Source organism: Vitis vinifera, chromosome 2, assembly GCF_030704535.1.
Source record: "Vitis vinifera cultivar Pinot Noir 40024 chromosome 2, ASM3070453v1".
Classification (NCBI taxonomy): domain Eukaryota; kingdom Viridiplantae; phylum Streptophyta; class Magnoliopsida; order Vitales; family Vitaceae; genus Vitis; species Vitis vinifera.
This window is the reverse complement of record NC_081806.1, coordinates 789,985-817,710: the sequence shown is the minus strand read 5'-3', so window position 1 is coordinate 817,710 and position 27,726 is coordinate 789,985. Positions and strand designations below refer to the sequence as shown.

Sequence of the window (27,726 nt, the reverse complement as noted above, 5' to 3'; positions counted from 1 at the left end):
TAGGGATTACAAGTTTTAAACTTTGATTTTTAATGATATAGTTTTATTGGAAGATAAAGAAGTGTGATAAAGACAAGTCCCGATGTAAAAGATGTAACCTTCCATTAAATGAACTATTTTAGGGTTTGTTTTTTATTCGATGACACTCCTTGAAAAAAATGCTTTCATTACCTTACTAAAATTGCTGAGACCATTGTTTGAAATTTTAGTACTCTGGACTCGTATATCAAAAGCTTGGTACGGAATTTGAATGAAATCAATTCTTTCAATTTGAATTAGTATTGAGATCACACAATATCGAACCAAGAAAAAAAATACATTAAATTTATTTTCTTTTTTTGTATATATATATATATATATATATATATATATTTGTGCATGTGCTCCCAGGAATCATATGGTACTGTTGGATACATAAATATAATGCCATCAATAATTTTCCTAACGCACATATAATGCTACCAATAATTGTACTATTTGTTAGGTACCATTTCTTTCACTCCGCTTTACTTCAAGCTGTGTCGCACTTCAAAAGGGAGCTTGGAGGTAGACATTTATGGCGTCTTGCCTAGTCTCAAGCATAGATTTAAGATGGGCACAAGGCAATCCACGTCAACAAAGAATACAAAACAAAAACCGATAAGTTTAAAGACTAAGGGGCATGTTTAAAAATGTTTTCAAAAATAATTTTTAAAAATTAGTTTTGAAGATGTTCTTAAAGACAATTTTTTGGTTATTTAAGAACTCAAATATGAAAAACAATTTTCTTCGTTTCTTCTTTCATGGTTCACGAAAAGTATCATGCACTAGGTATATTATTCTTTATATTTTTAATTGTTATTCAAAATGCCATATAATTAACAAGTGAAAACAATCAAAATTTATTCCAGAAAAACATCATGTTTTTCACAAGAAGTTCTCAAAAATTGTTTTTTATTCTTAAATTTACAGAACTATTTTCAAAAACAGTTTCCAAACATGACCTAATTTTGATAATCAGCAAAGCAACCAACAATAATCAATACGGACAAACTGATTGGTAATTAGGAGATCTACCAAGCAAAAGCAACATGCTTTATTTTTAAGCCCATCTTACTGCACGAATCCAGACATTAAACCTCTCTTTCAACCCCTAAAAGGTCCTCTTGAAGTTTTCAGCAGAATCTGGAAATTTAATAAAACCACATTAAACCAAACAATGGGAGAGTTGTGAAACTAGGAATTAATCAATGCCACTAGTATTTATCTCTGTTCTGCTACATGCTGGCCTGGTTTCTAACTGCATTATCTAAATCTACCAGTGTTTTATACAAGTGGACCGGGCTGCAAGTCAGAAGCGGAAACCACATTATTAAAGAAGATTGTGATACACTGTGAGGATACAGATTAAGACCAGGTTTCTGATCAGCCTGCCACAATTGCATCTGTCCTAGAGTTTGATTTCAATAACTGATGGAGCTTGGTTTCAGAATTTGGGTTCTCTTGGATCCCACATTCCATCTGCACATTTTGGTTAAGAGAGTTGGAGTCATTCAGCTTATATACCTCCTCAGGACTGTCAGGAAGGATCAAATCAGCCTCAATCTTATATGGAGCCATCTCTCCTTGCAGTTCAAGCTGCTGTTTATTTTTCAGCTTCTCCTGCAAGATCAAATTCATGTAAGCTGCAGTTGCAAATGAAGAAGAACAAGAAAATGTTTGGTATGAGAACAGGCGAACATGACCAGACATGCCATCTCAAACATATTATTGCCACTGGGGTTAGCCATTTGAGTTTCCCCATTTTTTTTCCATACCCAACCTGCAGGCCATCTGTTCTAGTTCATTGCCAAATACACATCTGCAACCTCACTTGGTAATTTGTATAAACCATAGTTCCAAAATAAAAATTAACTATTTAGTTATCCCAAAAAACCTAAATGCTACTTTAATTGCTTGCTCTTGGTTAGACTCTGTCTGCATGCAACCCTAATTCCAAAATCTTCATTCAGAGGGCTAAAGTCCAGATAGAATTAAAAAGAGCAGGGGGAATCTAAATATCAAGGACACAGATTGACTACGGGATAGGATGTGCTTGAACAGAGGGAATCCAACCATTTCAGTTGGCTCATTTTTTTTGGAGAATCCACAAAAATCCGATTCCAATTTCATGAAAATAAGTCCCATATTTTGTACTAAATCTTCAACTAACAAAAGTCCCTTTTAGCTCATTGAATTACAAGATCACCTTAGACCATATTCATTATTCCATGCACCCAGCTTTAGTGTGAAGCAATGCTACCTATCCACAGGTCAGTGTTTCATGGGAAGTCAAATTGACAACCTCCTTTAGGAGAGCATCACATCTGTCAAGCTAGAAATTTGATGGTCAGGCCACAGTTCTTTATGACCTTTGTGAATCCAATCATCAAACAGCCAATTGTACATGATGTCTTATGCATATTGTTTGAGATGCGAGAACTTCTTTCTCCAAGACAAAACATTGCTAGAAATGAAACATATAAATAAATAAAATTTTCTGTGAGGGGAAGGTAGAGTACCCGTAATGCAGTATTTTCTAGCCTCACTTTGTCCAAATGCTCTGTTAGCTTGCTTATTTCAAACTTCAGTGCCTTATTCTCCTCATTCAGGGTTTCGTATCTCATTCTCAGTTCCTCATTTTCAGCCTAAAAAAGATTTAGAGTAAAAAAGAACCAAATGAGCTAAGAGACAAACTGGCATCCATGGATAAAGATACATTGAGTCGAATGATACTGAGAAGTCTAATGAACAACAGTTTATATTTCAGATACCTGCTTCCTCAACCTGGACTTCTTAGCAGATTCTCTATTAGCCTGTTTCCTCCTCTCTCGCTTCAGCTGCCGTTCATCCTGAGAAAATCAACAGCCAAAGCAAATAGACCATGAGGGGACCAGTGCACTGGAAAGCATAAACTCTAGGTTAATCTATATACCAACTTGGTCCCAACCCAACAACTTGTTAAAATTCAGCAAGCCAACAAAGTCTTAAAAAATGCACTAGTATTCAAAGAAATAAAATTTGTGATTTATAAGCTCTCTCTGTCTAATTGAAAAACAGCAAAAACAACAAAGAGGTGTATGTGCACCTATATATTATTTCCCATCCACTTGGAAAATAGTTGTGCCTGACTAAGAATATAAAATGTGAGGATCATCTAAATCCATATTTTTCCATCATTCTGCCCTTGAGGCCTAGTTCAAGTGGCAAAGTCATGAGGTGGGGATGCTGGATGTTCCAAGTTCAAATCCTAGAATGAAGAAAAAGAAAAGAAGTCTCTATGAAAAAGGAAAAAGAAAAAAAAGAAGAGATTATTGCATCATTCTCACAATTTATAAATTGCAGCAGTGTCTAAGACCATTGGAAACAAAAAGGCAAGCAAGTATTGGGCCCACAAGCCTCTGATTATTAAGGACCAAACAAAGTACATAGGCAAAGACTTCCTAGCACAAATAAGCAGGACGAACAAGATTGCCACGATCGGTTGTCATACCTGTTGACAGACTTCAAAAGGTGACCCTGCACTAGTGCTAGAAGCAACACAAGCTGCATGAATTTCTTCATTTCTATTAAGGGGTCTGACAGATTTTCCTGCAACATTTGTAGGGGCCACAGAGTTCACAGAAACCTTGTGGGAAGCTGCATATGCTTCTCCTTCAGATAAGGAACCAGCAAACCTATGGAAGTTCCCATCATTGTCTGTCACACAAATCAATAACCAAACAAAACAGTAAGTAGGGAGTGATTACTATTGACAGCATTTTCTAACTATTAGTGACCAGAAACAAGATTTTCTTTTCCATTATTCCCATTCTTTAACCAAAATTGGCAAGAAGAAAGGAGAATATTATGTGCAGGGTATGGACATGATACAATTTGCATAAGCTGTCAAAACAAAACCTAAAACACTAAGCCATGAACACAGAGAGGGAATTGGCAAGAAGTACAGAGAAAGTTATTTGCAGGGTGCAGACACGATACAACACAATTATGCTGTCAACACAAGTCCTCAGACACTTGGCCATGGACAGAGCAAACATAAGATACATGTGTGTATTTGTGCATGCACATCCTAAATTTTGCATAACTTGTAAGATAAAGCTCAACAAACATATCAAACATCATAATATTTAATATTGACAATTTGTTATCGCAAATGACATGGTTAAAATTATTATTCCTCTCTTCCCTTATTATATTGATTTTCTACACAAGCATATTTTTTTATCTAATGAAATGGCTACTTGGGTTTCACCTTTCCTGTGTATCTTACAATGATAATTAATAAAACTGTTAGACCATACAAGATTTGTCTGACAGGCATCCAAACAAGTCAGAAGAAGTCATACCAACACAAAGGCACTGTTCCCTTTTAAATCAAATGATTGTGCAGTCCAAGCAGTGGAAGATACTATAGAATAAAGCTTAAAATATAATAAAATTAAAAGCATATCATACCAGTAGAAAGGATGCCCTCAGAACCGCTATTCCTCTGGGGTAGGAATGCCTAATAGAACAAAAATTGCAATTACTAGCAGGTTCATGCTTTACAATGCTTACTTATCAAATATAAAGGACAAAAGAAAAGATATAAAACATATAGTGAAAGGAATCCTCACTCCAGTGTTTCCATCACTTCCATCAGTAGAACCATCAATACCATGTTTCACACTGTATTTGATCACAAAATTTAGAAGTTTGTTCAGTTATGTTCTGAAAAAATATCATCAAAGCAGTCAATTTTTTACCTAAAGAAATCTATCAAGTGGAAGCATTTGAATGGATAACTTCAACTCATAACCAAGAACATGATGCACTTAGAGAGTTTCCATCATCTCAAAGTTTACCCAGTTTGGGCAGTTTGCTTCCAATAAGATGAGTAAAAGCAAGCATGGCTTTAGGCCCACAAACCTCTGTGACACCTCATAGACTGAGCCTCCGGCATCGTCCTCAGTGCTAACATTGCCTACAGGTACTGCCAGCCCATCCAATCTTTTAAACTTCTTTCTAACGCCTTGATCCATGTCCACTGATGATCTAGAAGGAGCTTTTTTGCTTAATGGAGTTGCAACCTGCATCACAGTTAGTATGGTAAGATCCACATTCTATTTGTCACTGCCACCATGCAGTCGAAAGACCTGCTGCTTCATATCTTGCTGCTAGATGAATATTGGGTAAGATAGGCTTTTGACACTAACACATTATATTGACATCTTTTAAAGAAAAACTCAGATATCCATTCTTGGCCTTCACAGGCAATAACAAGGTCTTGTGCCCATTTGGGTGTAACCTCTAAGCATATGCAAGCAGTTTATGGATGTATTGACGTATAAAAAAATTTTCAGGACTTAGAAATATTCACAACTAGGAATATCAGTAATTCAGGACACAGTCACTAAAAATATCATGAATAGGAGGGGAAATGTTTAACAAAGAATTTAGGTGGAGAGGATGAAATGCCCAACACAGAAAGAAAGTGGTGAGAAGCAGGATGGCATGGAAAAAGCACGATATGTTAGCATTCTGGATCAATCAGAATAATTCAGAGATTTCATGAATAATGCATAATTATTTTGCAACACTCAAGTTAGGATCAATACTTAATTATATGCCATAAGATTTGCTCATATAAACTCATAAGATTTTTCTTATATAAACTTAATGAGTATAATCTGATTTCAGCACTAACATTTCAAAAGTACCCTCTCTTGGACCATGTCAATACATGTTCATGGGTGTTGCTCGACCTTTTTTGTTCTGTAACTCGAGTAATATTCTTTAGCCCCTTCAATTCTTTTTTGCAAGTCACTTGTATCAAGAACAGCTGAAAAACAAAGAGTTGCAAGTAGAAAACTACAATGCGAATAAAAGGCAGACTTACAAGAGGAACTGCAGGATGTGCATGAACACCTTCATGTGAGTAGATTGCCGTGTAGGGCACCCCATAAGGTGGAATCAGTGGCTGAGATATCAATGTGTCAGATGGAGAATAACTCTGTCAAATATTACAATTGGTAGCAAGGATCCTTAAATGAGTCTGACAGAATTGCAAGCTAGAAAAGGCAATCAAGAAAGGAGAAAACACCATGGATTATTACAGGAACATGAATACCTGAGATGGAGCCCATACATATGGATAAGGAAAATGACTGCCCGGGACTGCAGAGTTGAAATGTGGTGCCAGAAGAGGGACTCCAGATCCATAGTATGCCTGATGGCAGAACAGATTGGTTGAATTGCCAATAGATTATAAACTCATGAAATTGAAATGAAGATCTATGTCCAAACTGTTATATTGCCGACCCAAGAAAGCAAGATTGGACTTATAGAGGGAATAACCTGTATAGATGCCCAGTCAGGGTTGAGAAGATGGATGTTGGTCTGTTCCTGGCCATGAAAAATAGACAGACCATTACAAGAAGAAACAAAACAAGTCTCTTTCTCTCTCTCTCTAAATTATAAGTTTCTAACAAAGGGACATCCAGGAACAGCTCACCTCTGCAGAGGAGGATATTTTATCAGATTTAGAAGACATCTCAGCTTCACTTTTTCCCATGGTCAAGTACCAAATTAAAGAGGATCAAATTGCTTTTCAGCAGATGTAGGATCATATAATGAGGTAGTCCAGTATCCTGTGTTTCACCTTTTATTTTTCAAAATTTTCATGAGAAAAATTCAATCAGCACCAATGGGAACAACCATACCGATATGCAATAGACACAACACGTAGTAAAAGAGATTAAGGAAATGCATAAAATTTGGAAAATGGTGAGACAGAGGATAAAAAAGAGCTTGGGTGGAATAGATTTTATTATTTATCTAGCAAGGACAGACACAATGACGCATGCACATCACCAGATCTTCAGTCCCAGGTTCAATATCACCAGTCAAATGAAGAAAATTGAGCTCAGATGGGCAATGAAATTAGAATCTAGCTCATCAGAGATCCAAAAAGAATCTGTCAAAAACCATGAAGTTGCCTCACTATAATCACTATGCCTGCTAAACGAACTACCATCACTATGAAATTTGTCTCCAATTTAAAATTCAAGACTCAACAAACCACGTAGTGTTATCAAAATTAAGTAATTCATTTCACAAAAGTGCTAGGAAATATTGTAAGATTTGGCCACGCCTGAAAGATATAATGGGTTCAAGTTATTTCTCCAACAGTGAGCAAAATGGTTTACCGTTTTCAGCAAACAGAAAAATTGAATAGAACGAAAAAAGCTATTCAATCCCAACATGAGTGTCAACAAACTCACGCACATCAATATCTTTTCACCCACGACAGCCTTCTAATAAGGAATGTTGAATACCCAAAAGAAAAACAAAATAAAATTTTTCTAACTTTAAGTTTGGGCTAAAAATTTTCAGAATGAAATTCACCAAAGTACTTTCAAGTTAACAAAAGCAAAAACTAAAGTTATTTATAAATTTCCGAGTTTCACTCTGAATGAGCAAAGGCAAATTCCAAAGAACTGTACAATAACGTGAATTTAGTATCTTGGCTGCGACCTTTCAGATTAAACCCATTACCACAGCATCTAATGAAACCAAAACCTACAATTCCAATGACAACTTTAAGGTTTTGCTGGATAGATTCTAAGTTGATCTCCCGGAAAAAGATAACGCGTTCTACCAACATGAACTCCAATCCAAAGCACGGGTATTTAGGAGCTTTACTCAAAAACAATCTTCACAAATACTTCAATCCCCATGCCTGAAAATTTTCCGTCTTGCATCCCAAACTCAATTTCCAGTGTCCAATGGTTTAAACATTAAATTCTAATTAAGAAAACACAAACATGGAAGATTGAGGACATCATCGTTGAAAAACATTTAAACTTCACAAAAAAAGGAACACTCAAAATTCCAGCTTCTCTGTAAATGTAACAAATCAAAAACCTGGATGAATTCCATGATAATTCTGAACCTTGATCAAAGTATTCAATAATCTTCTTTTAAAAAAAAGCAAAAATTACATTCAATGTACCTGAAACTGTGAAAAATACGAATGCATAGTAAAAAGGAGCGACGCTGCTACGACTTCATTTTTCTGAAGCGAGAAAACACCGACCCTAGGGACTCGGTTTCCGGCATTTTCTTTCTCGGTGTCGTGTGAGAAAGGAGAAGATTTTCTCGAGAAAATGATGCGGAGGAGAGAGAGGCGCCAAGACAATGGCCACGTCAGGAAACGCGTGTCAGTTGATTGGATGGTGTGAAATTTGAAGCGAACACGCCAGCTAGGAAGCGGAAACTGTGGGGCATCATCTTATTAATCACGGGGCCTGCATGACTGGCGATCTGGTAACGCCTAGCTGGCTAGCTGCCAAGCCAGCTATGACACGAGGCTTACGTGGTTCGGATATCTGGCCCATGCCACTCACGTGGTAGGAGACATGCCGGCCCATGTGGGCCCAAATTGTGTGGTGAATGGTTGAACACGTGTTTTATTATTTTAGTGCGTGTCATTTCAAATATATATCATTTCATTATTCAATTTATATATACTAGGATAGTCATAATTTTTGGCTACCATATCACATGGTTGCCACTGGCGGAGCCAGTAAGGGACCAGGAGGGGGCACATGGGCCCTAATTTTTTCCCCCAAAAAATTCTCAAATATAAAAAATTTTAAAAATAAAATTTAATTTTAAATTCTCAAATAATAAAAAATTAAAATAGAGACTTTGTACTCCAAAAAAAAGATAAATTCAATTTAAATTTTTTGAAATTTAATTTAATTTTTATCATGCATACAACATCTTATTTATTTTTCATTCTTTTTTTCATATGTAAAATTTAAAATTTATTATAATTTTTGTAATAATATTAATTTTTTTTGGTAATTTTGCATTTGAAATTTTATTAAATAATTGTTTTAAATTGTAAGTTTTTTTTTCCCCAATTTTGAGTTTGAATTTTTTTTAGTTTTGAGACTTAGTTAAACAATATCTAATTTAAAAATAAGTTAAATAAATATATTAGATTGCAATGCTATTTAATTATTTACATTATGAGAATTTATATTTGGCTTTAAATTTTTATTTTACTAATAGTGTCATTGTAATATTATTATATCATAAAAAAGTTTAAGGAAAAATATCATTATTCTCAGTTGATTTTATCCTTGATTCATTTTGGTAACAATTTTCATCTATTTTTTTAGGATAGTTTTAAAAAAATAATTATATAAATATGCATAATGATTAAAAATTAACTATTATATATAAACTCTATTTTTAAATATATTTTAAAACATAGAAAAGAAATTAATAACATTTTAGAATTCAAAAAAAAAAAAACTTGAATTTGTTCTATAAAATTTAAGAGAACAAATTTTAAAAATCATTTGTAAAAACATTTTCCCTTAAAATCCTTATTCATAAAAGAATTAAATTTATTCAAAAAATTATTAAATTTCTTTGATTTTTTCTATAAGAATTAATAAAAATTATATAAAAATCACAGTTGTATTTCTCACTATTTTCTAGTCTTTTTTAAAAATTCATTTGAATTATTATTATTATTATTGTAAGTGTTTATCTATATATATATATTAAAAAATAAAAATTTATTCTAACTCTTGTTTTATTAGTCAATTATTATTTAAAAATATTTTATTGATATAACTTATTAACTTAGAAAATAAGATAAAAAGATAAAATTAATTAAATATATTCTATCTAACACTCACTAAATTTTAATATATTTTATATTATTTTATTTTATACAAATATGTGAATAAAAATATTTATATATTATTATATTATTTTTATTTATTTTATATTCTATGTCCATTCTTCTTCTCATACACAATGAAAATCATTTTCCCTAATATATTTTTTTTCTTTCTTCTTTTTGAAACCAAACATTAATCACAATTTTTTTACCACATTACATTAGTCATATTTTTCGTATTCTTGTTATTTTTACTCACATGTTTGTATCGTGATCACATCCCTAATACATTTTATCAGTTTATTTTATAAAATAATTAAAATATTTTTTTTAACAAATTCTAAATTAGTTTACAAATTTATCCTTTATAATCTATTTATAAATATATGTAAACATCTAACGTAGGATAAAATTTGACTAAATAAAATATTCTATTAATTGGTAAAATGCTTGCAATAATAGACTATAATATATTAATCAATAGCAACTTTTTTCCTTTAAAAAATTAATAATAATAAAATAAAATATAAAAATTTAATTTTAAGAACAATAAAATAACTTAGTTTAAGAATTCATTTTAAAAATTCAAGGATAATTTTATGAAGTCTGTTAATTTATAATTTTAATTCCATTTTATATACAATTTTTTTATTACTTTTTTTTAGAATTTATTTATTATTTAAAAAAAACAAATTTAAATTATATTTTTTCTATAAAACAATGAAATCATTAGTACAGGTACAGTCAAACAATGAAAATTAATGGAGAAAGATAATTCTCATGATGCATCATACAAAGGGGAGGCTCCTTGTGATTGTTTCAAAACCTCTGTGAATGATGAGCAGAGCTCTGGACAGCCGACAGGGGCCTTTTTGAATCAACAAACTAACAAATTGAGGCAGCCAGAGCTGAAGCAAAACTCAAATCCTCCCTTGCTCACATCCAGAGGCAGGCAAGGGGTAAGCAGTAAATGAATGAATTTTACTGATTAAATGTACATGACGTGTTGAGACAGCTCTAATCATACACCAGCACATATCGCTCCTGAAATATTCGAAAGATGTCAGCATGGCATTGGATTTCACATTCCACTGTCAGAACAGACTATGGGGTAACTCAGAATTAAAGTCCGTTTTGAAAGTACTTTTAGAAAATATTACTACCATAAAAAACCGTTTTTAAAAAACAATTAAATGTTTAATAAAATTTAAATAGCATTTTTAAAAGATTGAAAAATTAGGCATTTGCACAGTGCCATTGTAGCAAACTGCCCCGGTTATCACAAGCACGAAGTTTAACTCCAAATTTTTCACATCTAAGCCAGCCTTTTCCAACACATACGACACTGTTTTTAAGTGGTAGAAATGTTAGACATGCTTTACAGAATCATTGTCAAACAAGCTGTTAGAGGGAACAAAACCCCAACTTGTATTAATTTTCAAGAAAATACAAGAAATGATCAAGGCCTAGACTCCCACAATACTTCTTGGAGGTAAATTTTGTGCTAGTGAGTTGTGACCACCAGTTCTCCACTCGGGTGGGGATGTAGCACAACAAAATCTGGGTAGCTCTAACCCTCTGATCATTCTTTTTTCTATCACGTGCTTAAAAATTTATCATTTTCCCATTTCCACCTGTCAGAAACACAAACAAGTGGAATGGGGAAAATGGGGGGACGCATAATAAGGGTTTGCTCCTAAAGTCATTGAAGATGATTTGTGAAAGAAATCGGGAAGCCAGAAACAATGAGAAGCTTGACCAGAATATTGGAAATAATCAGATCAGTTGTCACAGAGAGAATATCAGAGGTTCAAGTAGGTTTTCCTGTTCTTTTTTCTTCTTTTTTAAAATTAAAATGAGTGGTAAGAAAGATACCTGATGCCCAGGATGAGCAGCAAAATTTTGTATCATCAATATACTTTACATCAAGTCCAATAAACCATGATCCCGTGGTAACATCATCATGGGCATACGAGAGGAGGATAGATCTGCAAGAACAAAGGATGTGATTGTCAATTAAGGCGCTGCCAAGTCTCTGTATAGCGGTTTTTTTTTAGGCGAGGAGAAAAGGCATAAAGTATTCAGACAAATATATACTGACCTATTTATTGAGATAAACTGAGCCAAAGCTTGCGAAATTACATAAATCTCACCTGATGCATGCCGGAAGTACCTGCAGGATATAAGGAATAATGTAACGCCGTAATTTCCTATCAAGCACTAAGTAATCACAGAATAAAATAAGACCCCATGGTTAATAGCATGTTTGCCACCCGGTTAAAAATGCCAGATTAGGACAAGGGGTTATGATTTATGCATACATAAAATATTCTATACTAAAACTGCATATGGTCTTATAAAATAAACTTGGACAAAAGGTTCAAATTAAGTTTAACTGAACTACCAGTTCATGTTTCTCTTTAAATGCTCGATAAGAATGATTATTTCATCAAGAAATGACAACTGAACGAAATTTTATAGAACAGTAAGTGGAAAACTCTCAAGAAGTTATTTCCACCTATAGATAGAATAATTATTCTCCATGTTCAAGATTTACTCTCCATACCTTATTGAAGCAAGCACAAGAGATCCCTCTTATTGAGAGGGCCCCTTTGGACTCACAATGGACAATTTCTACAAGGTTGGGTGTGGGTCATTACAAATAGTACCAGAGTCGATCCCCAACCCCGATGTGGGAGTTTGTTTGACCCCATGAGGGGTGTTTTCTGTTTGGCCTTGTAATCCCATGGGGTACGACAAAGACGTCATGTTTGAATGGGGGAATGTTTATGATGTCCCACATCGGATGGGAGAGAAATTTTCTGATGTTATATAAGCATGGGTTCCTTTTAATTCTGTAGATGTATTTTAAAATCATGAGGGCTCCTTTGGGCCTAGAGCGGACAATATCTACATGGTTGGATGCAAGTTTTAACTACTGTAAAATCAGAAACTTCGCATTGTATTGACATTTCTCACATACAGATCCTAGGGCATAGCAGCAAGCTAAACATTCCTGCAGAGCAGTTTGGAATAAAGTTCAAGCGTTTGAGGATTTGAGTCACAAACAATGATTTAGATGGAAATCAACATCATATTGCAAATCATCACAGTACGGTCCTTCAAATTAGGGTTCTCCCAGCCTTTTCTGAATTTAGGTTCTAACTCAGTTAATCTAGTGATAGATTCTCCTTGTGGAAGGAGACAAAACACAATGAGAATTTAAGAAGCAATAGAACGAAAATTAGTAAGGAATGATAAGCCGGAGACTTTCGATATCATGAAAGCAAAAGAAACCCAGATTATGAAAATGCAACATATGGACAATCAGGAATATCATGAAAAAATTTCATGAACTGAAATGTGTGCTCCCAACTACTCAGGTGCAACTAAGAGACTTCCTAACTAGTTAACAGAACTACAAAGTAATAATTACTTATCTTAATATAAGAGACGAGATAAAATCAATACATAATTACTTACGACTTTCCATCACCAAATTTCCACCAGTCTGGTTCATACCACTTGTGGGTCCTACATAATTCAAACGATATGAAGAAAATATATGAAAGTAGAATATAATACACAAGTCATTTTCTCATTATTAAACAAAAAAAAAAAAAAAAAACACTTTGATTATACTCACGACTCAGAGAAAACTTCGCCTGATTTCATACACCCAATATAAACTCGAGGCTTATCCAAATGAGTTGCAAGAGTTGCTCCTAGAGTATCTGTATGAAAATGAAGGGTAAGCCATCACACCTTTGTAACTGCATTTTATTTGTCAACATTTGAACCGGTAAACATTATAAGAGAATTGCTTAGGCTATTAGCCTACCTGTTAGTTGCCTTAATATACCATTTTCAGTCTATTCTTTAATTACTTAAAAGTTTTGGGTAAAGTGGTGGTTTAACATTGAGGTCTTAATCAAATTCACCTGAGGAAGGCTAAAGTTATTGGGAAATTTTGGGTTCAAACTTCACCCCATGTGTTTGCTAAGGCTATTAACTTAAGTATCAATCACTCGGTATACATTGTTGGTCAATTACGTAATAGCCTAAGCTATTGAAAAAGGTGAAAGAAAGAAAGATTAGTTATGGCAAAAGTGATGCTAACATATAAGGTTTAAAGTAATGCTCTCAAATAAAGAATAACAGACTTTTGTGCTAAGCATTTAAGTGCAGTTTAGCACATAAGTTATGTTAATATTACTTTTCACAGAAGGTGAATCATACTATTACTTCTTATGCAAATTATTGTCGCCCTTATTACATTAAAGACAAACTAAAAGTTTCTGTAAACAGGGGTATAGAGGCTGCAGGGCAGTGGCAGGGGTTCCTGATGGTTTTCTGCTTTCCATTGATTTAAGCAGATTTAGAAAAATCCTAGAGAAACAAAGTTTTAGCTTCCCATAACTTGCACCAGTTAACTCCAGGGCTTTTCAAATTGGTATGGAGTTTGCAAACTATTAAAAGATGACTATCGCAAACTGAGAAAATAAACAAAACAATGAAAAAAGAATAGAAGAGAAATGGAAGTTCACTAAAAGTTTCATGTTAATAAGAGTTAGCCTACAAGCCTCCTGCTTTTTCAGATGGAACAACATGCAGGTGAGAGATAAAGCAACCCTGAGAGGCACAATATTGTTCATTACCTAATCAAATCATCAAGGACTACATACCAATATTAACATAAACATCGTCATTGACCTTTGCATAGAACTCAGCATTCCAGTTCTCTGCAGCATGAATAAAGAACAATTTTGTCTTTTTTGGATGCTCCTCAGGTGCCTCCACATGGTTATTCTGTTGCAGAAAGAGATGAAAAGGAAGAAAAAGTTACATACTAAACTTTGCTCCTTTCCTTATGCACTTATGTTGATTGGCAAACATGCAAATGATTTTTTTTCTTTCTCATTTTCCTTTTGACAGCGAACCATTAAGTTGATCAAAAAAGGTCTACTAAGAAGAGTACAAAGACCTCATTTTCATTTCAACCATAACTGGAGGTTGCATTGGCTAACATTTAAACGGAAATGGGAAATCAATAATCAGTTTTGATGGGCCTAATTTTGTCGGTCTCCATTATTGAACTTTCAAACATTCACCCTCAAAAGCATTGAAACTTTTTTCAAAATAGCCATATATTCAGGAAAGTAGTAATGTAAATCAAATCCTTCTTAACATGTGAGACATTATAGAAAATTTAAATAACTCCATTTAACAGTTGAACATACAAGAATAATGAAGTCATTAGTCTGCATATTTTCACTGTCAATATCCTTGTCTGAACTGTCTCCACGATTTGCACTGCAAGATAAACATAAAGTTAACTAAACAGAGAACTGTAAGCATCTTTTAAAAAGATAAGATTTTAAAGTTCAATTGGTTCAAAACAAGAATAACTGGTATTTTAAGCATGTTTTATATATTATAATCATCAAATCAGGACCTTCTTCCTATCACAAATCGTATAACAATGCCTTTTTGGGCCTCCAGTCTTTTTAAATCTGTACCTGCAGAAATGGCACTTACTAGGTAAGTACTATCTAAAGAAAAATGTTAAAGAGAGGTAGCAAGTTACTTCTAACAGACATAAATGTAAAATAAAAACTAAAACAAAGGTCAAAATTAGACAGTATTTCATATTCTCATTTACATTACACAAACTCAGATTAGTTAAAAATAGAAAAATTCAATCTCGATAAAAACGATATCCAACAATTTCTAGCATCCTGGAAGGGTACAATCAACAGACCTCGGCTTCAGCCTTTTTGCATAAAGTGGTCACCGAAAAGGCTAAAAAACTTGTTTTCATGGTTGACCCCTGGAGAAATTGCCACTACACCAAGCAATAGCCACTTTGATATTGATTGAGGAATAAACTTAAGTTTTGAAAAATCAAGTGTATATAGAAAGCTCAAACAGGTAGAACCCAAAATCAGAATAAGGTTAACCCAATTTCAACCAACTCTATCAATTTTAATTCACATTCATGTGGCTCATTGACAAGCAGAAATATATGAAGGATACCGGCAGTCAGGTCACATTTCAACCTGGACCATTTTCCAGTCATATTCCAGTTCAGTGCAATCAAGAAAACAAATTATATTAAAAACTGGAAGATAATGAAGACAGATTCAACCAAATAAACCATCCACTTCCATAAGAACCAGTTAGCCCGATTTAAGGAAAATTAATATGTATGTGTGTGTATTAAAGGTGGCATATCTTTGTGCACACCTACAGAGTCAATCAAATTAAAAGATGGATAAACCATCCTAAGAATTTAAATTTAAGTAAATATATCCAAAACCTCAAATAACAACCTTTTTTTATGGAATTAGTATAACTAAAACTTGATGTTGAATGAAACTTCAAACTCAAGTTAAAATTTTATATTCAGAACCAAAGACTCAACCAACAGAAAGACCAAAAAAGATTGGATCAGTCACTATTTCAGTTTGGTGATCAATTTAATTTTACAATGTTCATTCACTCAATGACACTGTCTAATTTGTCCTGGAATTTACATTTGATTTGGGGAAAATGAATATTAATCAAAGCCATCACAAGAATACTCTGTTTGCAATTATTTAGAGCTGATTATTGTACACCATTCTATCAGTACAGTGTATCTAGGCTATATAGAATTTTTCAACACATGAACACCAACAACTAACTTCTCATTATGATGATCTAAACTCATTCTGTTTTCCATTTTATTGCTATAACATTTTATACCAATGAACTCCTGTCCAAAATCAATTCCTTTATTAATATTAATTGGAGCTATTCCATGTATTTTCAAATGTAGATATTCTTCATTGTTATTCCTAATTTCCTACTCATAGAATTTCTTCATCTTAAAACCTTCATGTTGGCTCCACCAAGCATTTGTTTTTCTCCATTTCCCAAGTTCTAAATCCATTATCATAATTATTGCCTTGATAGGAAACAGGAAATATTTTATTAACAGAAACAAAGAAATGGGCATTATTTAGTACAGGGAAGGATAAACTATCTTTCAAACTGACATAGAAAAAAAAAAGAGACTAAATACCAACTTTTTAATCTTATTCATGTCTTCCAAAACTTTTATTTTTTTTAGTTGTCATCCAAACTTTCCACTTAGCATACATTGTTTACAAAAATTTCATAGCACCAACACGCACATCTCAAATATAATTACCTAGTATTCCAATGAGCTACATTCTCTGATTGGCACGAAATGGGTAATACAATTATCGCACAACATATATCACTTAATAGAATATCCTGTTCATGCTTAACAAGTGCTTCCTTAACTAGCAACCATGATCCATGATAATAGATTCATTCCATAAACTTAACATTTCCATCTGCACACTTTTCCCCTTTGTTTTTCCTTTTTCTTCTTGGGTGGTTAAAAACGATAAGATAATTCTCAAATGAGAAAAATAACCACTTTTTGAACATGATCCCATTTGGACAAAATGCCCTTCACCAACTTTTCCCTCCAATACTCAATTTTTACCATCTGTTACTCCCTCTATTTTTCCTCTCATCTGTCATTCTCTTTCTACACATTCAACTATGCCATCTATCAATGTAGATGTGTCACCATTCTTTCTCTCTAACAAGATGTTCCTTTTTTTTTTCTTTATCTTATGTCAGCATGAGTCTGAAGTGAGGGTACAAGAAAATAAATGAAAGATATCATCATCCAAATGTCACATTGAAATTTTCCAAAAGGAGGAAGTTATTTGTCCAATTTGGGAATTGTCTTGCCCCTTTTAATCAAATATCCCTTTAAGATATCAAGGTATTATTTCAAAGTTCGGTTCCTGTTTTTATCCCATATAGGCTTATGAATTTTCAGCTAAATTAAAATGGTACACCTGGGAACAAGATTATAACAGAAATTTCAGTGTGTTAAGTGCCAACTGGGTCATTCTCTGTGTAAATCATACAAAGAATAAAGACCGAAACTCACAAACAAGAAGGGTATTCTACCAGTTGGCATCCATGCCCTACGGATTGCATCTCTATTGTTCTTGCGGCCAAACTTTGTAATAATTCCTACAACAGCTAAAAGCTTTTTCTTAGGAGTCCCCTTATTTTCTGACAAGTGATTTGAGACAAAACCTTCCTGCTGTGCTGCTGCTAGCTCCATCTCAAGGGCCGTTAACTTCTTCTGTTGTTCCCTAAAAAATAAAAGAACCACCACTATGACCTCTAGATTATATTTTGTCTATTATAACAAAATCCCCAAAAAGGAACCCAACATAAAGGAAGGATAGATTTCATCTATTTACCTGCATGCTATAATTTTCAGTGTGTCATCAACTGATATGGCTGATTTCGCCTGAAAATTATAAAAATAGAAAAACCCATTATCTAGTCAATTACTCTGAATGATTAATTTCAAAAAATGAAAATAGGCTGGTATCAACTCCAATTATTTCAATAAAAAAAAAATTTTAAAAAGGACAAAAACAGAAACAAAGAAAGAATAAAAGGATGAGCTCATATCACCAGTTTATTTGACATTGTAATGTAATGCTACAGAAAATATAATTAATTTAAACCATGATGGACTGATTCTGTTTCCGAGCAATGTCCAAGACCCCCTCCGTGTCATTATAACTTAATCTCAATAACAAAATAATCCCCAAAAAAATGCATTAACAAACTGCGAGGAAGCAAATTTGAAGCTACAATTGAATACCAAATGGTAATACATAAAATTAAGGATAAAAAAAATACCTGACCAGTTCTCCTATCAAGCTCTTTAATCAAATAAACCCTATTCTCAGAGTCCAGCCATAGCCTACCAATAAAAAAATTCCATAAAAACAATTTTTGAAAGAAAATATACCAATTATAATCAAAATCAAAGCACCACAAAACACAAAATCTAAATCAACGGAATTAACCACACCATCAGCGCTATTACAGCTGAGAAACGAAATTAATTCACAACACGAAACAGTGCGAAAACTCACCGGCCGGCAACGTAAATCGATGCCATAGAGGCAAACATGGTGAGCATGAGAACCGAAACTTGAGATCGGAAAGCCGAACCAGCTAGCCGGTGATTCGATCCCCGGCTATACATTTCTTCCCTGTGAAGCAATGAAGACGACGATCTTCAGAGACTTCTCATCAATGGCTGCCCGACCGGGTTGAATTTCGGGTTGTTGGATCTCTCCGACCAGATTTCGGCTCCGAATTTGAAAAAACACGAGTATTTCGGAGAAGATAAAAGAGAATAGGAGTTGACAGATGAGACGTTTCAACGGTTGGCCCTCGACGGCAACGAAATGGGGGCTAATGTTGAGGTGGTATGTCCTTTTTCGGAAATTAAATTAATTATTTAATATTATTAATAATTGGAAATTATTTAAAAATATATATTTAAGCGAATGCCGGTTTTAATTAATTATTTCTTTTATATGTAAAATTACGATGAAACCCATTTGATCAGATAATTGATTAAATCTGTCTAAATTGATACGTTTTGGTATGAATAAAAAAACAATTATTTCAAACACTCTAACGTAAAAGCTAAAATTTACTTTATTTTATTTTATTTGAGGACTTTTCTTATTTGAGGTCCTATCCTCCATGTGAGAATCCACCATAGGTAATAAATACCAACTTTTGAAACACTATAACATGTCTTCTTTCCTTCGCTTTTCTTTAAAATTTTGGAATGGGAATTATGAATGGAATCTATTTGATTTAATTTTAAAATTTTAAAACCATAATTATCAAATTATATATAAATTTTCATCGGATATAGTTGTCAAGTTGGGGTTTATTCCGACGCACCCTACTCAAGCCTTTTTGAATTTGTGTTCTTGACATATTTTTGTTTCTTTTATTTCAAATCGAAGTTAAGGATGAAGTTGAAATTAAAATCACTTTATTAAAGTCATAATCCTGATTTTGTTAAAAAAAAAAAACAATATTTATATGTAAATACAAAAGTATCGGATCGATGCCTCAAGCTATAAATTTAGACTGATAAAATTATATAATGAAATCTCAATCATTAAAAAAATGTAAAAATATATAAAACAAAAGTATAACAATTTTTTAAAAAAGTCTTAAAAATGGGCCAAGGTTGCATGGTCTCCCATAATTTCCATGTTAGTCATACAATAAAAAATTAAATTTATATTAAATATATCTTAAAAAAAAAAAAAAAACAGTTTTTCTTACTAAATGTCATTACTTTTCATTGAAAGTTATCAAACATTTTTCTATAAAAAATAGTAAATAAATTAAATTTATCATTTTATTTAAAAAAAAAAACAATTTATACTGAAATTGATTTTTGAAAGAACAACTTTTATAAAAATAAAAAAATAAAAATTTGATTTCTATAAAAAAAAAAAAAATTATTGAAGTTATCTTTTAAAAATCTGTACATTAAAATATACATGGAACATGTCATTTTAAAAAATTACTTCAAAATTGAATGAATTATTTTTCTTATAAGAGTTTATGATTTCAAAATGAATTTATTATAGAAGTCAAAAAAAAAATTATTATTGAATAATTCTACCTTTAACCTATACAATAAATTACATCTTATCTAACATATATTTTTTTAAGGGAGAATTATCTTTTGGGGGTAGATGGACCCCCAAATTAACAAAATGTCCATATAACTCTTCAAATTGAGTTGAAGGATATGAAATAGTAACGGACAAATATATCCTTTAAGAACACATATAAAATATTTTATAAAATTAAGTTAAATAATTTTTTTTCAATATTTTTTTTTTCAAAAATACTAAATTAAATAAAAGTAGTTTTCAAAAATATTAAATTAAATAATTTTTTTCAAAAATATTAAATTAAATTTTTTTTCAAAAATATTAAATTAAATTAAAGTATTTAAAAAAATATATTAAATTAATTTTTTTTAAATATTAAATTAAATAAAAGTATTTTAAAAAATATTAAATTACATAAAAGTATTTTTAAAAAATATTAAATTAAATCAAAAATATTAAATTAAATAAAAGTATTTTTCAAAAATATTAATTTTTTTTCTCAAAATCAACAAAGGGCATTTTTAAAAATACTGAAGGATGATATCCTTCAACTCAATTTTCATTCTTTCATTGGGTCTTGGGCTCAATTTGAAAAGTTATATGGACATTTTGTTAATTTGGGGGCCCATCTACCCCCAAAACATAATTCTCCCTTTTTTTAATGACACCCTAAATGGTATCTTCCAATCCACCTTTAATTCAAACTCATTTCCGTTTTTCAAATTTAGTATGAATTAATAATTCTTGAAATAGATCTATGGTCATTGCAATGGTTTGAATATGTCCACTATTTTTATTTATTTTTTATACATTATAAATTTATTTTGAAAATATATATTTCTTTTTGCTAAAAAATAAAGAATTTAAGGAAGTTTTTTTATCCCATCATTAAATTATACATTTCCCAAATAAATTTAATGGACTAAACTCTCCCTCTATACTACCAACTATTAATAGAAAGAGTTACACCAAATAATTAAAAAATAAATTTTGAGTTAAAGTAATTAATTTCATGGCTGACAATAAATAACCTACACAAAATAGTTTTTAAAAGCAAGTTTGAGAAAACATGATTATACATACTTATGTTTTATTTTGCTTTTAAAAATGAGTGAAAACAAGTTTCTAATTTCATTTTATTTTAAAAAATTATTTTCAAATAATAACAATATTGTTATGAATTTTTAAAAATAGTTTTTTTTTAAAATAAAAATTTGTTTTTAAATCATATGGTCAAATATGATTTAAGTTGATTAAAAAAATATTAAGAATATGAAGATATATTTCACATTATTTAGATCATATTTTTATTTATATAATATATTGTTTTGTAAGTCAAATTTCTTTTAATCTAGTTTTGATGAGTACTAATGGTTTAAATCAAGTTAAGTATTTTTGGTTTTATTTGTGAGAATTTTAAAAAAGCTCAAACAACTATATAAAAAATCAATACCATGAAAACTCTCGAAAAGACTTGACCTATAATAAATTGTAAGATGGTATTTGTTGGTATATACTTAAGTCTAAATTATTTTTTTATGCGCTATAAAATTTATTTTCATATTTCCTTAAGTTTAAAAAAACTATTTTTTATCAAATAAAATAATCTAATTAGCCTATTTTCACATGTTCTATTTTTATTTATTTATTGATTTTATTTTGGTTTTTTTTTATTGGTATTTAAGAAATTTATTTTTGTATTATTATTAAAGGATTCAAAGTTTACCGTGTACATCGAGAGTTTAAATTCATCATAATTGGGCATTTGTAGTCATGTAAACTACTTCCAAAAAGAACTTTTTGTTTTATAGAATATAAAATTATTTTTTAATTTTTAAAATATATTTGAGAAATTTGTAATTAAAAAATAGTTGTCTAATTTTAAAATTATATTTGAAAATTTATTTATTTTAATTTTTTGAAAAAAAAATTGTTAAAAAATAAGTTGTTTTAAAAACAAATTGATGTATTTGCAGGTGTTTTCTAAATAAATATTCTGAAAAATGATTAAAAATATACAAAATATTTAGAAAATTTTACATTATATCATGAAACTCTTATAATACGGCAAGAAAACTATTTTTTGTTGGCCTATTTTATTTTTTATTTTTTTAATCATTTAAAAGATATATTAATTTCACTTTATACCCCTTAGTTCAGGAAAAATGGTATTTTAACCCCTATTTACCTCCATTATTCTAAAGTCAAACCCAAAATTTTTAGGCGGGAATGCCTCTACAAATGAGTGGTGATATAAATTAAATAAATGTATAGGGGAAAGCAAGGGAGGAATATTTGATTATTTATGATATCGAAGGAACCTTCACCCGCATGGAGTGACAATGTGTCATTTATTGGGAGGATATTTTTCAATATTCGTCCTAACTAATTGGATGGCCCTGATGGGTCGAAGGATAAAACTTATTTTAAAAAATAATTTTTGTAACATTTTATAATATGTTTAGATAAGACCATATGCCATGCATTCTTAGTCCATTATTGCCATTTTTTTAGATATTAAATAGTATTTAAAAAAAGAAAAAAAAGAAGAAGTTAAAATGTCAATTTTTATTAGACAATAGCAATATTAAGGTAAAAACGGATAAAATAATATTTTAAGCATTGATTTGGATTTCGAAAATTTTGAGGAAAAAAATAGAAACATAATAAAAAATAATTATAAACTTAATTTTGTAATTCTTAAAAAAAATCAAATATAATTAAAATTAGTTAAAAATTTATATATTTTTAAATTATTTAATTTTTAGAGAGAAAATGAAAATTAGGTTAAATGAATTAGAAGAAACTTGTAAAATTAATTTAATAATTTTAAATTTATTTTATTTTTATATTTTTTCTCAGAATTTTAGAAAACTTAATAAAACTTTCTCACATCTTTTTATTTTTTCTTTGCTCACCAACCCTCGAAAATTGGTGGCGGAATTGCATATGTAAAAACTCTATGGTGGGGAATTGAAAACGATAAAACCTGAGAGGGGCAAAATGCAAATTACCCATAAAAGATAATAATGTACAAAAAGACAAGGCAGGGAAGGGCCATCATCTCTTAAGCTGCTCTTTCTCGGATCTTTCTCCATTCTCTGCCTTTCGTCTCTTTCATCGGCGATCGACGAAGGCTCTCAAACTCTAGAAGATCTACTGATTCCACAGTTCGCGATCTCCACCGTCAGATCCGAAAATGAACGACGCAGATGTCTCCAAGCAGATCCAGCAGATGGTGAGATTCATCCGCCAAGAAGCGGAGGAAAAGGCGAATGAAATCTCTGTATCCGCCGAAGAAGTAAGCCTACTCACTCAAATGTGTACTCTCTTTTTTCTCTTCGGATCGTTTGGTGCTAGGAAATTGCAAGAAAATCAGAGGAAGGAAAAAAAATTAAAAAATCAAAGGAATCTAACTACAGGCTGTTGTGAAGTTCCTAATTTTCTTTATTGGCAGGTTTGGTTGGTCGGAAGTTGCTAGAAAGGAAACTCGCTACCGTCTCTTGTGAATTTACTATTTTTTTTTCTCGTTTTTTTCGATTCTTTAGACTTTAAATCAAATTAAATACATAAATTTGTAGTCGATTAAGCTGTAGAGTTTGGATCAGATTGATACATAACGTATATGGATGTGGATTTGTTATGGTATTGATGGTTTAGTGGCGGTTTTTGTAGGAATTCAACATTGAGAAGTTGCAGCTTGTTGAAGCGGAGAAGAAGAAGATCAGACAGGAATATGAGCGAAAAGAGAAGCAAGTTGATATTCGGAAGAAAATGTAAATTACTGAACTATGTACTTGATTTCTTTGGCATTTTTGGTGATCACATTGTGAGAATTGGTTTGTTGTTAAGCTCTAAGCTATGGATTTCTGATCATTGACTAGATTTTAGTATCGATTAAACTATGGACTAGGTTATGGTAGGACATTGATTCATCTAAAGTTTATGATATGCCCGGGTCATGTTGTTAAGATGCTGTGAGGATTTGCCCTGATCAATATTCAGGTACCGCAATGAAAGATAGATTGTTTTGGCTGCTCGAAAATTGTGCATTGAATTAAGAAAGTCAGCTTTAAGAGTTTCAATGTTTTAACATGTCAATTTATTTTGGTTTAAGTATGCATGAATTTGGTAACTTCATAGAGTAAGGAATTTGGGCTGAGTCATATTGGAGCTGGAAAGGATTTGTTAAATGAGAAATCAGATTAGGGCCTAGACATTTGGCTGGCTAAAGTCAGACCTAAAGGATTTGGTTGATTAGATGATTGGGGCTGAAAATTATTCATTGTGATTTCAGGAAATGGATCCTATGTATAAGGCTTTAAAATTGATGTGAAATTGTACTAAGCCTTTTGGTGAATATTTCTAATAGAAAATAGGTGTATGCAAAATTTTCTGGTTGGAATTATTGCAGTCTAGGTTGACATTAACCGAAGTTTGCTTTATAAAATATCATTTTCTGTCATTTGGGAGATTTTTTTGGTATCATCTCATAGAACTTGGACGATTTAGTGGATTTTGTTAATTTGTTACTGTTCTATACTTTGAAAAAAAAAAAAAGGACTTCAGCATTGTCTTTCTGGCACTCAAAAAGGAGCTTTGCTTTGAAAGGGTTGTCTATCTGCTATATGGAAAAATGATACATGGAAAATATAGAAAAAAAATGCAGGAAGAGTATTGAAAAGTTCGGGAGACTTGATCACTTGGATGACCTCCACCAACATGATCAAATGTGTGGGTATCCACTACTGCGATAGTTGTTAATTAAGAAATAAATAATAAATTTTACAAGAGGGGCACTGTCAGAAGAAAAATGAATCAATGCCACACCTTTTTGTCATTACTAGTAATATAGGATCTACTGAAAAATGAAATGAATTTATATTGTTTTGTTGCAGTGAATACTCCATGCAGCTCAATGCCTCTCGGATTAAAGTTCTTCAAGCTCAAGATGACTTAGTTAGCTCCATGAAAGAGGCTGCATCGAAGGAGCTCCTGCATGTGAGCCATGATCACCATGTCTATAAAAGGCTTCTGAGAGATCTTGTGGTTCAGGTCAGTATAGACTCAGCTGATTTGCCAAATTTTATTTTGTATAATTTTGACATCAGGATCATATTGTTGTAGGTATGACTAACGTGCTTCAACATTCTGAAATTGATGGAATTTCTTTCCTTTGCTGCATAGATCATGTACACCTGGGTGTAGTTCTCTCAGTTGTTTACGACTCTAGATACATTTTTGAAATTTCTTTCAAGGGGAGCTGCAATGAGACCTTGCATCTTTAAAAAAGAAAAAAGAAAAAAAACAATTGAAGTGGTTTATGAGAAACTTCATTTATTCTTTTCCCAGGATCTTGAAGTCCTACCTGAAAACATGAACTCACGTTACATAATTAGTGGGAATGGCTCAATTTCTCTAATTGTTCCATTCTTGAGGATAGGTTGTTGCTCCCAAATGCTGTGGACCACAAGTGGCTTGATACAATCCCTATAGGATTTCCAAACATGTGAATTAACTTTTCTAATTCATGACAAGTTTTGGCATGATATATAAAAATATTTAGTCATTGTCATGTGTCCTTTGATATAGTACTTATGAGTGTAACAATATGTGTTGCAGAGTTTACTCAGATTGAAGGAACCTGCTGTCTTATTGCGTTGTCGGAAAGATGACTTGCATTTGGTGGAATCTATCTTGGATTCCGCAAAGGATGAGTATGCAGGAAAAGCAAATGTTTATCCACCTGAAATAATAGTTGACCATCAAGTCTATCTTCCACCTGCGCCTAGCCATCATCATGCCCATGGCCCCTTCTGGTAATTTTATTTAAAGAGAATTTCCAAAACTGCTGGCTTTATTTGCATTCATTATGTATCCATGAGTTATTGCATTCAATAATCCAACATAATTTAACCATGAGCATTATTCTTAGTATGTGTGCAAACTGTTCTGTGAATCTAGATCTAAGGCTGTCAAAACTCTCTGGGCAGACTAAAGTATTCTCTTTTTATTGGCAATAAAGCAATTACCATAAAGTTGCATGAGCATAAACTTTGATCCTCCCATTTTTTGTGGGCATATGGTCTGTTTTGCTTACAAACAGTTGGTATGTAGCAGAAAGGTTTGTAAGGTGCAAATGAGCTCTTTCTGTGAGACCGTTGATCAAGTAGCTTTAAAAAAGTAATATATTACTCATGCATCTTTTACTCTATGTGGGGCTGTTTGTGGGAAATAAATAACATTTGTAAAACAGCTTTTGTTGAAAGAATAGTGATGGAAAAGCCCTCTGATATTAGCTTTTCACTGTCCAGCTCTGGAGGTGTGGTGTTGGCTTCTCGAGATGGGAAAATTGTATGTGAGAACACCCTTGATGCAAGATTGGATGTTGTATTCCGTAAAAAACTTCCAGAGGTATTTGCTCTTCAAAGTTCATATTTTTTTTCCCAGTTACTTGGTTTATATACCCCAATTATCAGTCAATTGGACATTTCATCTTTATGTTATTTGCTGCTTTCATCTTATATAGGCATGTGTGTCTCAAATTTAATTGTGAATGACAGCCTTAGTTTATCTATGTATGGCCATTCTTCTTTAACCATGTCCATGTTTTCTTCCTATTGCAGATTCGCAAGTGGCTCTTTGGTCAGGTTGCTGCATGATGAGCTGGATCATTATGGTTTTTAGCTTCTGTTTTGTTGGTAGTCTCTTGTTTAAAGAGTGGTCACAGACCATAGCATCTATTGTCCAGTTGCTTGTTTGTGCACTTCCTATTCTCTTGCCATCCGTAAGATCTGAACTGCTTTATTTGTTTCAGTTACCAAAGCTGTTATTTGCTTTTGGGCTCTGTCATTTGCTGCATAGAAAAATGCTCTATTTATTAAATAAAAATATTAAATGATTCATCTAAAGCCAAGTATCTCAACACTCCTCCACCAGTCATGGTTATGATATATAGCATGTTGGACTTGTTTTGCAACATCAATCCGAAGCTTGCACACAACTTGCCCTTTTTTTTTTTTTTTTTACCGTGTCTTTTCTTTTTCTTTCTTCACTACCTTGGATCCTAATGTTATTTTGTTCTCAGATGTGATATTGCTTGTTTACGGTTTCTTGATTGCATGGCTGACTGACCTGGATTATTACAGGGAGGACCTTCTGATCTTTTATGCACTGTATTCATGGTTCATTAACTTTGTTCACATCAATTTTGTGTTGATAATTGTAGTTATAGTATGGCTCATGATTCATTACTCATTTCTCTTAACTTTACAGAGTAGTTGATCCTAGGTTTTGTAGTTACCGAGTCTGAAACATAATACCCTTAGGTGTGTTCTACCTTTGTTGGGATCATTCCTACGGTCATTTCTCATCTTAGTATAGTGCTCCACAAAAATATTATCAATTTTTATTTGATCTCCAGATCCATTTCCATGCTCCCTCAGTGACTTCCCTCCAGAAGCACTGGTG

General features: G+C 32.1%; 3 protein-coding genes across 8 annotated transcripts; 1 reads left to right on the top strand and 2 right to left on the bottom strand.

Moving 5' to 3' along the window:
- Positions 1-1,151: 1,151 nt before the first annotated feature.
- Positions 1,152-8,234, bottom strand: LOC100257104 (common plant regulatory factor 1). 4 transcript variants are annotated; one of them, XM_002274719.4, is made up of 12 exons: positions 8,015-8,234; positions 6,515-6,661; positions 6,358-6,405; positions 6,131-6,229; positions 5,900-6,013; positions 4,930-5,090; positions 4,638-4,689; positions 4,477-4,525; positions 3,512-3,717; positions 2,793-2,870; positions 2,541-2,666; positions 1,152-1,641 (listed from the first exon to the last, which is right to left on the bottom strand). In XM_002274719.4, exons 2-12 carry the CDS (start codon positions 6,572-6,574, stop codon positions 1,405-1,407), a joined length of 1,230 nt encoding a protein of 409 aa, XP_002274755.1. In that variant the 5' UTR covers positions 6,575-6,661; positions 8,015-8,234; the 3' UTR covers positions 1,152-1,404. The 4 variants fall into 4 exon arrangements, with proteins under 4 accessions (XP_002274755.1, XP_010658874.1, XP_059598309.1 ...); XM_010660572.3 differs by having other exon boundaries at positions 6,358-6,399; XM_059742326.1 differs by having other exon boundaries at positions 5,900-5,980; positions 6,358-6,399.
- Positions 8,235-10,396: 2,162 nt separating this feature from the next.
- LOC100251974 (hydroxyproline O-galactosyltransferase HPGT1) lies at positions 10,397-19,022 on the bottom strand. Of its 3 annotated transcripts, XM_010660562.3 has the most exons (12): positions 18,694-19,018; positions 18,455-18,518; positions 18,004-18,053; positions 17,702-17,892; positions 15,159-15,222; positions 14,944-15,016; positions 14,389-14,512; positions 13,350-13,437; positions 13,187-13,237; positions 11,805-11,876; positions 11,579-11,691; positions 10,397-10,747 (listed from the first exon to the last, which is right to left on the bottom strand). In XM_010660562.3, exons 1-12 carry the CDS (start codon positions 18,804-18,806, stop codon positions 10,725-10,727), a joined length of 1,026 nt encoding a protein of 341 aa, XP_010658864.1. In that variant the 5' UTR covers positions 18,807-19,018; the 3' UTR covers positions 10,397-10,724. The 3 variants fall into 3 exon arrangements, with proteins under 3 accessions (XP_010658864.1, XP_019079843.2, XP_059598303.1); XM_019224298.2 differs by lacking the exon at positions 10,397-10,747 and having other exon boundaries at positions 11,419-11,691; positions 17,834-17,892; positions 18,694-19,022; XM_059742320.1 differs by lacking the exon at positions 10,397-10,747 and having other exon boundaries at positions 11,419-11,691; positions 18,694-19,020.
- Positions 19,023-23,275: 4,253 nt separating this feature from the next.
- Positions 23,276-27,167, top strand: LOC100246834 (V-type proton ATPase subunit E). The gene is made up of 6 exons (XM_002274959.4): positions 23,276-23,557; positions 23,932-24,032; positions 25,155-25,311; positions 25,879-26,075; positions 26,571-26,670; positions 26,883-27,167. The coding sequence occupies exons 1-6, from the start codon at positions 23,456-23,458 to the stop codon at positions 26,916-26,918; spliced, it is 693 nt and encodes a 230-aa protein (XP_002274995.1). The 5' UTR covers positions 23,276-23,455; the 3' UTR covers positions 26,919-27,167.
- The last annotated feature ends 559 nt before the right edge of the window (positions 27,168-27,726 follow it).